Below are 11379 nucleotides of genomic sequence, written 5' to 3'. Positions count from 1 at the left end.
TCTTCCAGGCTCTTGTCGAAGCGCTGCAGGGCCCCGTCCGCGCTTTTCCTGGCAGGGGGGGGACACACTGTCACCCCCACTGTCACCCCCCCCCGGGGGGGCACTGGGAAGGGCCTGGGGGGGCTGCAGAGGGCAATGGGAAGCAGTGGGGGGGGGATTGAGGGGGGCTGGGATGGGGCTGGGAGGCACTGGGGGGTGCTGGGGTGGAACTGGGGGGGTACTGGGGTGGCACTGGGACGGGGCTGTGGGACATTGAGTGGTACTGGGGTGGTACTGGGGGTGCTGGGGGGGCAGCGGGGTGGGACTGGGGGGGTACTGGGGGGCACTGGGACAGGGCTGGGGGGGTACTGAGAGATACTGGGGTGGGACTGGGGGGTACTGGGGTAGGACTGGGAGCGCTGGGTGGGACTGGGGCAAAACTAGGAGATACTCATGGGTACTGGGGTGGGACTGGGAGGTACTGGTGGTGGGACTAGGGGCACTGGGGGAGGTACTGGGGGGGTACTGGGGTGGGACTGGGGGGGTACTGGGGGGCGGTCACTCACTGCCCATTGTCGATGCTGGAGTTCTGCACCAGGTTCTGCGCCGCCACTTTCATCAGGGTCTGGGGGGGGGGGGGGGGGGAGGAGAAAAAAGGGGGTTCAGGGGGGACACGACTCCTCCTTCCATCCATCACTGGGGCAGGGACCCCCCCGGGACCCCCCGGGACAAGGGTACAGGGACGGGGTCCCCCCGGGACCCCCCATTTCCAGCACAGGACCCCCCCCCCCCCCCCCGGACCGCCATTACCAGCACAGGGATGCCGGGCTCCTCCTCAGAGCCCCGCCCCCCCCCCCCCGGCGGCAGGCCACGCCCCCTGTTGACAAGCCCCGCCCCATGCCAGCAGAACCTCGCCCACCGTCGGCAGGCCACGCCTTCCCTCAGCGACAAACTCCGCCCACTGCTGCCAGAACCCCCCCGCCTCTCCTCGGCGGCAGGCCACGCCCCCTCCTCGGAGCTGGGACCGAACAAGCTCCGCCCCTCCGTACAGACCCCGCCCACCCCCGGCCTAGAAGATCCCGACAAGCCCGACAAGCCCCGCCCACCTCGTTCGGCCCCGCCCCCCCGCGACAGCCCCCGCCCGTTGCCGGCGGCAAGCTCCGCCCACCGGGTTTGGCCCCCGCCTCCCGTCGGCGGCAGGCCCCGCCCGCCGCGCTAGGCCCCGCCCACCTGGAGGCTCTCCTTCAGCTGGGGAATGAGGAGGCGGAACCGCTGCACCGGGTCGAAGTCCTGCGCCTGCGCGGCCGCCACCTGCGCCGGCAACGGCGGTCCCGGGGGCTGCCCGGGTCCCGCCGGCTGCCCCGTCCCCGCTCCGGCCCCGGGAGCGGCGGGTAAAGGCTGCGGAGGCGCGGGGGCGGCGGGCGGACCCGGCCCCGGGCCCGGGCCCGGCCCTGCCGGCGGCTGCGGCGGCGGTTGAGGGGGCGCCGCCATCTTTTGCCGCTCCCGGCCGGCACCGCGCGGCGGGAAGTGACGTCAAGACGTCGCGGGGTCCTGAGCGAGACCGGAAGTAGGCGCCCGGCGCGGTGCCCGGCGCAGGCCCAGACATGGCGCCCACCATCCAGACGCAGGCGCAGCGGGAGGAGCCGGGCCACCGGTACGGCCGCGGCGGCGGCGTCACCGGGATGACGTCACGGGCGGGCCGGCGTGACGTCACGGGGCGGGGGAGGCGGGCTGGGAGTGTCCCCCCCGACTGTCGTGATGTCACACCGGGGGGGGGGGGGGAGGGGGAAGCGGGGTGCTCTGGTGACGTCACAGCGCGCGTGGAGGGGCCGTTCTGACGTCATAGTGCACGGGGAGGGGGATGTGGGGGGGGCAGGGGGGTGTCCCTGAGGCCTGGGTCCCCTCGTGATGTCACACGCACTGGGGGGGCGGGAGATGTAAGTTTGACGTCCCCTCCTGATGTCATAACGCACGGGGGGGGGCGTGGTTCCGGGTGCTGGGGTGCCCTCGTGACGTCATAGTGCATGGTGGGGGGGGTGTCGGGGGTCCCCCCCTGACGTCACAGGGCACGAGGTGTCACTTGGTGACATCACAGCCTACGTGGGGGGAAGGGGGGAGGGGTGTCACCTCATGATGTCATAGTGGGAGGGTGGGGGGGCCCCTCGTGACATCACAGCCCCACCCCGGGGGGGGCGGGGATTGGGGGTCCCGGACGCCCATGACGTCACACACACCCCAATGACATCACACGTATTCGTATGATGTCACACCCCTCCACGACGTCACATCCCACCCCATGACGTCACACACCACGATGACATCACATTCTACCCCATGATGTCACGCGCACTCCCCCTGTGACGTCATATACCCCATGATGTCACACCCCTCCTTATGACATCACACCCCCACGACATCACACACGCCCCGTGAGGTCACAATCCTGTGACATCACACACCCCAATGACATCACGCTCCTATGACGTCACACACCAAATGACATCATGCACCCCCCCATGACATCACACACATCCCCCATGACGTCACACACACCCCCATGACATCACACCCCCGATGACATCACACATACCCCCATGACATCACACATACCCCCATGACATCACACACCCCTGCCATGACATCACACCCCCCCTCATGACATCACACACCCCAATGATGTCACACCCCTGTGACATCACACCCACCCCATGACATCACACCCCCCTTATGACATCACCCCCCCATGACATCACAGACATCCCCCATGACATCACACCCCTCATGACATCACACCCCTCATGACATCACACCCCCTTATGACGTCACACCCCCTATGACATCACACCCCCCAATGACGTCACACACCCCCCCTCCCCCTTCCAGGCCCAGCTCCCACCGGACGCTGCCCGAGAGGTGAGTTTTGGGGGGGGGGGGGAGGGAGGGGGAGCCCTTCGGGGGGCGGGGGAGGGGCCCAGCTCCCCCACCCCCCACCCCCCAGCGTTTGGGGGTGTCCCCCTGACACCCCCACCCCCCCCAACCCCCCCCCCCCCAGGTCGGGCGTGGTCTGCCGGGTGAAATACTGCAACAGCCTCCCCGACATCCCCTTCGACCCCAAGTTCATCACCTACCCCTTCGACCAGAACCGGTACCGGGGGACACACACACACACACACACATCCCCCCCCCCCAAAATGACACCCCCCCACACCCCCCCGGCATGCCCTGCCCCCGCCCGGGGGGGGGGTTGGGGGAGGGGAGGGGTTTGAGAGCATTTTGGGGGGGGGGTGGGAGGGTGTTTTAGGAGGGGAGTGCTTTGGGGGGGGGGGGTGGTTAGGGGGCGTTTTGGGGAGGGGGGGGTTGAGGATTTTGGGGGGGGGGGCGGGGTGTTGGGGGGATTTGGGGGTTGGGGATTTGGGGAGGGGGTTTTGGCAGGTATTTGGGGGGGTCTTGGGGTGTCTTGGGGTTGTTGGCTTTTTTTTGGGGGGGTTGGGGAGTTCTGGGGGTGATTTAAGGAGTTTCGGGTGCATTTCGGGGGGGTGGTTGGGGTTTTTTGGGGGGGGTGTTTTGGGGGGTATTTGGGGGGTGTTTGGGGTATTTTGGGGGTATTGGGGGCGGTTTGGGGGGTGTTTGGGTATTTTGGGGATATTTGGGTGGGTTTGGGGTAGGTTTTGGGGTGTTTTGGGGGGATGGGGGGGTTTCTGGGGGCTTTGGGGGGGGTTGGGGTGGTTTGGGGGTATTTGGGGGTGTTTAGGGGTAGTTTGGGTGGGGTTGGGGCTGGTTTTGGGGTGTTTTGTCTGCATTTGGGGGTGGTTTTAGGGGTGTTTGGGGAGTGGGGGTGTTTGGGGTTGGTTTTGGGTGGGTTTGAGGTGTTTTTGGGGTGGTTTAGGGGTATTTTGGGTGGTTTGGGTGGGGTTGAGGCTGTTTTGGGGTGGTTTAGGGGTGTTTTGGGTGGTTTTGGGGTGTTTTGGGGGGTGTTCTTGCTGCATTTGGGGGTGTTTTTGGGGGTGTTCGGGGGAGCGGGTGTGTTTGGGGGTGTTTTTGGGTGAGTTTGGGGTGTTTTTGGGGCTATTTGGGGGCGTATTGGGGGGGTTGGGGTGTTTCGGAGGGTGTTTTTGGGGGGGTTGGGGGTACATTTGGGGGTGTTTCCCCCCCCACACCCCCCCAGGTTCGTGCAGTACAAGGCGACGTCGCTGGAGAAGCAGCACAAGCACGATCTGCTGACGGAGCCCGACCTGGGGGTCACCATCGACCTCATCAACCCCGACACCTACCGCATCGACCCCAGCGGTGCGTGGCGGGGGGGGTGGGGGGGGGAGGGCCACCCCAAAATTTTGGCGGGGGGGGGAAACCCTTTTTTTATTTCCCCTCAGTTCTCTTGGACCCGGCGGACGAGAAGCTGCTGGAGGAGGAGATCCAAGCCCCCACCAGCTCCAAGAGGTAACAGAACCCCAAAATCGGGCTTGGGGGGGGGAGCAAAGACACCCCCAAACCTTTTGGTGACCTCTCCCCCCCTCCCCCGTGGTGGATTTTTGGTGTCGTTCCCCCCCCCCCCAGGTCACAACAACACGCCAAGGTGGTGCCTTGGATGCGGAAAACCGAGTACATCTCCACCGAGTTCAACCGCTACGGCGTCTCCAACGAGAAACCCGAGGTCAAGTGAGTCCGGGGGGACGGAGGGGGTAAAAAAAAACCCCCCCGGGGCCCCCCCCACCCCAAAACCTCCCGTGTCCCCCCACCTCCCCCCTCCAAAAAGGATCGGGGTGTCGGTGAAGCAACAGTTCACGGAGGAAGAGATCTACAAGGACCGCGACAGCCAGATCGCCGCCATCGAGAAAACCTTCGAGGACGCCCAGAAAGCGGTGAGGGAGGAAGGGGGGGAGGGAAGGGGGGGTTGGGGACCCCCCCCCAGGGATTTTTTGCTGGGGGAGGGGGCTGTTACGCAGCCCTGACACCCCCCTCCCTTTATCCCCCCCCACCACCACCACCAGATCACGCAGCATTACAGCAAACCCCGCGTCACCCCCGTCGAGGTCATGCCCGTCTTCCCCGATTTCAAGGTAAAAATAGAGGCGGGGGGGGGGACACACACACGACATACACCCCCCCAAAATCCTCCCCCCTGCCTCCTGTGGGGGGGAACTGAGGCACGGACCCCCCCCCCTCCTTGTGGGGGGAATCGGGGGGGGGGCAGCGGGGCAGATTTGGGGGCAGAAGGGTGCTTTTGAGGTCTGGGGGAAGCTGGTTCCTCCCCAACCCCCCCTTTTTTTTGCCCCCAAACCCCCCTGGCTTTGCCCACAAACTCCCCATTTTTGCCCCCAAACCCCCTTGGTTTTGCCCCCCTGCCCCTGTTTTGCCCCCAAACCCCCTGTTTTGCCCCCAACCCACCTGGTTTTTGCCCCCAAACCCCCTGGTTTTGCCCTCAAACCCCCTTGGTTTTGCCCCTCTGCCCCTGTTTTGCCCCCAAACCCCATTTTTGCCCCCAAACCCCACTGGTTTTGCCCCCTTGCCCCATTTTTGCCCCCAAACCCCCCTTGTTTTGCCCTCAAACTTCCTATTTTTGCCCCCAAACACCCTTGGTTTTGCCCCCCTGCCCCTGTTTTGCCCCCAAACCTCCTATTTTGCCCCCAACCCCCCCTGGTTTTGCCCTCAAACTTCCTATTTTTGCCCCCAAACCCCCTGTTTTGCCCCCAACCCCCCTAGTTTTTGCCCTCAAACTTCCTGTTTTTGCCCCCAAACCCCCTTGGTTTTGCCCCCCTGCCCCTGTTTTGCCCCCAAACCTCCTATTTTGCCCCCAACCCCCCCTGGTTTTGCCCTCAAACTTCCTATTTTTGCCCCCAAACCCCCTGTTTTGCCCCCAACCCCCCTAGTTTTTGCCCTCAAACTTCCTGTTTTTGCCCCCAAACCCCCTTGGTTTTGCCCCCCTGCCCCTGTTTTGCCCCCAACCCCCCTGGTTTTGCCCTCAAACTTCCTATTTTTGCCCCCAAACACCCTTGGTTTTGCCCCCCTGCCCCTGTTTTGCCCCCAAACCTCCTGTTTTGCCCCCAACCCCCCCGGTTTTGCCCTCAAACTTCCTATTTTCGCCCCCAAACCTCCTGTTTTGCCCCCAACCCCCCCTGGTTTTGCCCTCAAACTTCCTATTTTTGCCCCCAAACCCCCTGTTTTGTCCCCAACCCCCCTGGTTTTGCCCTCAAACTTCCTGGTTTTGCCCCCAACCCCCCTTGGTTTTGCCCCCCTGCCCCTGTTTTGCCCCAAACCCCCCTGGTTTTGCCCTCAAACTTCCTATTTTTGCCCCAAACCCCCTGGTTTCCCCCCCCCCCCCCCCCGTTTTGCCCCCGAATCGCCTGGTTTTGCCCTCAAACCCCCTTTTTTTTTTTTTGTACCCCCCCAACCCCCCAAGATGTGGATCAACCCCTGCGCCCAAGTCATCTTCGACTCGGACCCGGCGCCCAAGGACACGAGCGGCCCGGCTGCGCTGGAGATGATGTCCCAGGCCATGATCAGGTGCTTGGGGGGGGGGTGGGAATAACAACCCCCCCCCCACACACACACGCTTTGGGGGAGGGGGGGGGGTGTCTGCCCTTCCCCCCCCTTTTTTTTTTTTAACCCCTGGGTGCCTGCAGGGGGATGATGGACGAGGAAGGGAACCAGTTCGTGGCTTATTTCTTGCCGGTGGAGGAGACGCTGCGCAAGAGGAAGCGGGACCAGGAGGAGGAGATGGATTACGCCCCCGAGGACGTGTAGGGGGGGGCCCTATATATCCGGGGGGGGGGCCTATATATCCCAGGAGGGGGGTCCTGTGTAGCTGGGGGGGGGGGGGGTCTCATGTAGCTCAGAGGGTCTGAAGTAGTTCAAGGGGTGTTGGAGATAGATGGAAAAGGGGATGGATTACAGCCCTGGGAATGTGGGGGGGTGTCATTTATATCCGGGGGGGGGCTATATATCCGGGGGGGGCCTATATATTCGGGGGGGGGGCCTATATATCCCGGGAGGGGGGTCCTGTGTAGCTGGGGGGGGGGTCTCATGTAGCTCAGAGGGTCCCAAATAGCTCAAGGGGTGTTGGAGATAGATGGAAAAGGGGATGGATTACAGCCCTGGGAAAGTGTGTGTGGGGGCCCTATATATTCAGGGGGGATCTATATAGCTGGGGGGGGGGGGGTGTCCTTATATATTTGGGGGGGGGGGTCCTGTGTAGCTGGGGGGGGGGGTGTGTCTCATATAGCTCAGGGGGTCTCCCAGAACTTGAGAGGTGTTGGAAATAGATGGAGAAGGGGATGGATTGCAGCCCTGGGAATGTGGGGGGGTGTCATTTATATACGGGGGGGGGCCTATATATCTAGGGGGGGCTATATATTCGAGGGGGGGGGGTCCTGTGTAGTTGTGTGTGTGGGGGGGTCTCTTATAGCTCAGGGGGTCCCGCAGAGCTTGAGAGGCGTTGGAGATAGATGGAAAAGGGGATGGATTACACCCCTGGGAATGGGGGGGGGGGGGTGTCATTTATATACATGGGGGGGGGGGGGGTGGTCATATATATCCAGGCGGGTTCTATATATTTCGGGGGGGGAGGGTCCTATATACCCGGGGGGGGGCATATAGCTTGGGGGGAGGGTCCCGTATAGCTCAAGGGGGGGGGGGGCTCCAAATCTCTGTGGACTGAGGGCCTGGCAGAGCCCCTGAGGTTTTTGGTGGGGGGGGGGGGGGGTGTCTTCCAGTCATCCCCCCCCCCCACGCCCCCCCCCCCACTTTTAAGATACGACTACAAGATCGCCCGGGAGTACAACTGGAACGTGAAGAACAAAGCCAGCAAAGGCTACGAGGAGAATTATTTCTTCATCTTCCGCGAGGGCGACGGCGTCTACTACAACGAGCTGGAGACCAGGTTTGGGGGGGCACTGGGAGGCACTGGTGGGGCCAGGGGGCGTACTGGGAGACTCTGGGGGATGCTGGGAGGCACTAGGAGGGGCGGGGGGGGGCACTGGGGGAACACTGGGAAGCAATGGGGGGTGCTGGGAGGCACTAGGAGGGGCGGGGGGGGGCACTGGGGGGGGCTGGGAGAGCTCTGGGAGGGGACTTGGGGGCACTGGGGAGCACTGGTGGGGACTGGTGGGGCCAGGGGGCGTACTGGGAGACTCTGGGGGGTGCTGGGAGGTACTAGGGGGGGGGGGGGGGGCACTGGGGGGGGCTGGGAGAGCTCTGGGAGGGGACTTGGGGGCACTGGGGAGCACTGGTGGGGACTGGTGGGGCCAGGGGGCGTACTGGGAGACTCTGGGGGGTGCTGGGAGGTACTAGGGGGGGCCGGGGGGGCACTGGGAGGGGACTGGGGGTGTCTGGGGGGGGTCCCAGGGGTTTGGGGGGGGGGGGGGGTGTCCTGGGGGTTGAGGGTCTGGGGGGGTTCCAATGGCGGTCCTGGGGGGGATCCCGGGGGGGGGGAATCAGGGGGGGTTTGGGGGGGTTCTGGGGGGCATCTGAGGGTCTAGGGGGGGGTTTCTCAGGGGTTCTGAGGGTCTGGGGGGGGCCCCAGGGGTTTGGGATGGTTTGGGGGGGGGGTCCTGGGGGGTTCTGAGGGTCTGGGGTCTCAGGGGTTGAGGGTCTGGGGGGGTTCGGGGGGGGGGATCGGGGGGGGTGGGGGATGGTTTGGGGGGGTTCTGAGGGTCTGGGGGTGGGGGTCCGGGGGGGGTGGGTGGGTCCCGGGGTTGAGGGTTTGGGGGGGTTTCGGGGGGGGGGGGGGGATGGTTTGGGGGGGTCCTGGCAGGTTCTGAGGGTCTGGGGGTGTCCCAGGGTTTTGGGGGGGGGTCCTGGGGGTTCTGAGGGTGGGGGTTCGGGGGGTGGGGGTGGGTCCCGGGGTACCTGACGCCCCCCCCCTCCCCATTCCCCCCCCCCAGGGTGCGGCTGAGCAAGCGGCGGGCGCGGGCGGGGGTGCAGTCGGGCACCAACGCGGTGCTGGTGGTGAAACACCGGGACATGAACGAGAAGGAGCTGGAGGCCCAGGTGCGTTATCGGGGGGACCCCCCCGACCCCCCCTGACCCCCCCAGGCATCGGTGACACACAACACCCACCCCCACCCCCCTCTTTTTCATTCCCCCCCCCCCCAGGAGGCCCGTCGGGCGCAGCTGGAGAACCACGAGCCCGAGGAAGAGGAGGAGGAAGAGCTGGAGGCTGAGAAGGAGGCGGCCGGATCGGGTATGGGGGGGGGGGGAATTGAGTCGGGGGGGGGGAATTGAGTCGGGGGGGGGTTTCCTTGGGTCTGGGGTGGGGGGGGAGGCTTCTCTGGGTCTGGGGAGGGGGTGTCAATTGGGTCTGGGGGGGGGGTCCCCTGCATCTCGGGGAGGGGGGGCCACTTCTCTGGGTCTGGGGGGGGGTGTTTCTCTGGGTCTGGGGGGGGTCCCTTGTGTCTGCGGGGGGGGTTCTCTGGATCTGGGGGGGGTCCCCTGTATCTGGATGGGGGGGGCACTTTTCTGGGTCTGGGGGGCATCCCTTGTGTCTGCGGGGGGGGGGTTCTCTGGGTCTGGGGGGGGGATCCCCTGCATCTGGGGGGAGGGTCCCTTGGGTCTGGGGGGAGGGTGGGTGTCAATGGGGTCACGGGGGGATCCCCTGCATCTGGGGGGGGCCTCCTCTGGGTCTCGGGGGGGGGGGTGTCCCCATAACCAACCCCCCCTTCCCCCCCCCCCCCCCCAGAGGAAGAACGGGAGAAAGGCAGCGAGAGCGAGGGGGGGGCGAGCGGCGAGGAAGAGGAGGAAGAAGAAGAGGCCGAAGGCTCCGGGGGGGGCAGCAGCAGCGAGCGGGGGGGCTCGGCCCGCAGCGAGGAGGAGGAGGAGGAAGAGGAGGAGGAAGAGGAGGCCGAAGAGGAAGGCCGGGGCGGGGGGGGCGGGGGGGGGCGGCGGGGGGGCAGCGACGCCGCTCGAGCCGCCCGCGACCAGGAGGAAATCTTCGGCAGCGACAACGACGACGAGGATGAGGAGGAGGAGGAGGAAGAGGAAGAAGAGGAGGAAGAAGAGGCCGCGGGGGGGGGAGGGGGCGGCGGGGGGGTGGGCGGCCCCCCCCCGCAGCCCCCGCCTGAGCCCCAGCGAGGAGGAGGAGGAGGAGGAGGAGGAGGAGGAAGAGGAGGAAGAGGAAGAGGAGGAGGAAGAAGGGGAGACCCCCAGCGACTCCGACTCCTCCAGCGACTGAGGGGTTTTGGGGGGGGGGGGGGGGGGGCATTTTTGGGGCAAAAAGGCAGCATTTTGGGGGTTTGTGGGTTTTGTTTTTTTTTTTTTTTTGGTCTCTTTAATAACGTCGTCATGGTTACCAGCCATAGTCATAACAAAAGTTATTCATAATAAAATGTATCTAAAATAACCTTTTTTTTCTATTTCCGGGGGGGGGGGACTGAGGGGGGGGCGGGGGGCGAGGGGGGGGGGGGGCCGCGCTACGTGTACAAAGTGGGGGGGGGGAGGGGGAGGGGCTGTACCGACCCGGGGGGGGGGGAAGAAGCGGGGGGTCAACGTGTACCTAAATTTGGGGTGTGCCCCCCCCCCACGCCCCCACCCACCCCACCCCCCCCCTCGGGGAATTGGGGGGGGGGGGAAATGGGGGGGGCAAAGAAAAAAAAAAATAATAATATTAATAATAATATAATAAAGAAAAAAAAAAAAAAAGACAAAAAAAACCCAGAATTCGGGGATTATTAAAAATGGTGAAAACGCAACAAAAAAAAACCCGCCCCCCCCCCCCCCCCAAACCCTTGCCCCCCCCCGCGGGACACACACACCCCCCCCCCCCCCCCCCCCCCCCAAAAAAATATAAAGAGGGGCTGGGAGAGCCCCGCCCCCCCGCACGGCCCCTGTAGTGTCAATGTGCCCCCCCCCCCTCTAATCCCCCCCCCCCAAAACGCGAGGTCATTGGCCCCGGGGGGGCCCCTCCCCCGCGGGGGGGCCCTGCGACCCCCCCCCACCCCCCCCCCCGGCCTGGGGAGGGGAGGGGGGAGGGCAGGGGGGGGCTGATCACACACACACCCCCCCCCCCGGGGTTATTTAAGATGGGGGGGGGGTACTGGGGGGGGGGTGACTGGTGATGGAGGGGGTGCCCCCCCCCGCCTTGGTTTTTTTTTTGGGGGGTGGGGGTGGTGAAGGTGTGACGCCCCCCCCTGTTTTGGGGGGGGGGGTGGGGTGGGGGCGGCGCCATCAGATGGTGGAGGTTTTGTCTGCGCCGTCTGTGGGGGGGGGGGACACGGGGGGGGGGGGGGTTGTGTGTCAGGGGGTGGCTTGAGGGGGGGTCCCATGTCCCCCCCCCCGTCTCTGTAGCCCCCCCATGCCCCCCCCCATGTCCTCAGTCTCCCCCCCATCCCTGTGTCCCCCTTGCCCCCCCCCCAACTCCCTCCCCCCGTCCCTGTGGCCCCCCCATGTCCCCCCCCCATGTCCCCCACC

General features: G+C 65.3%; 1 protein-coding gene across 1 annotated transcript; it reads left to right on the top strand.

Annotated features, from left to right (window-relative positions):
• Positions 1-1583: 1583 nt before the first annotated feature.
• LOC141478893 (RNA polymerase II-associated factor 1 homolog) lies at positions 1584-10144 on the top strand. Its single transcript, XM_074167839.1, is given in 15 exon segments — positions 1584-1633; positions 2863-2892; positions 3032-3124; positions 4145-4266; positions 4350-4416; positions 4534-4635; positions 4733-4838; positions 4968-5036; positions 6377-6480; positions 6600-6716; positions 7727-7855; positions 8859-8964; positions 9070-9157; positions 9653-9984; positions 9986-10144. Coding segments are annotated over 15 exon segments (1674 nt in total).
• Positions 10145-11379: the final 1235 nt, after the last annotated feature.

The sequence above is a fragment of the Numenius arquata genome, unplaced genomic scaffold (genome assembly GCF_964106895.1).
Source record: "Numenius arquata unplaced genomic scaffold, bNumArq3.hap1.1 HAP1_SCAFFOLD_1718, whole genome shotgun sequence".
In the NCBI taxonomy this organism is placed as follows: domain Eukaryota; kingdom Metazoa; phylum Chordata; class Aves; order Charadriiformes; family Scolopacidae; genus Numenius; species Numenius arquata.
This window is presented reverse-complemented; position numbering and strand designations above follow the sequence as displayed.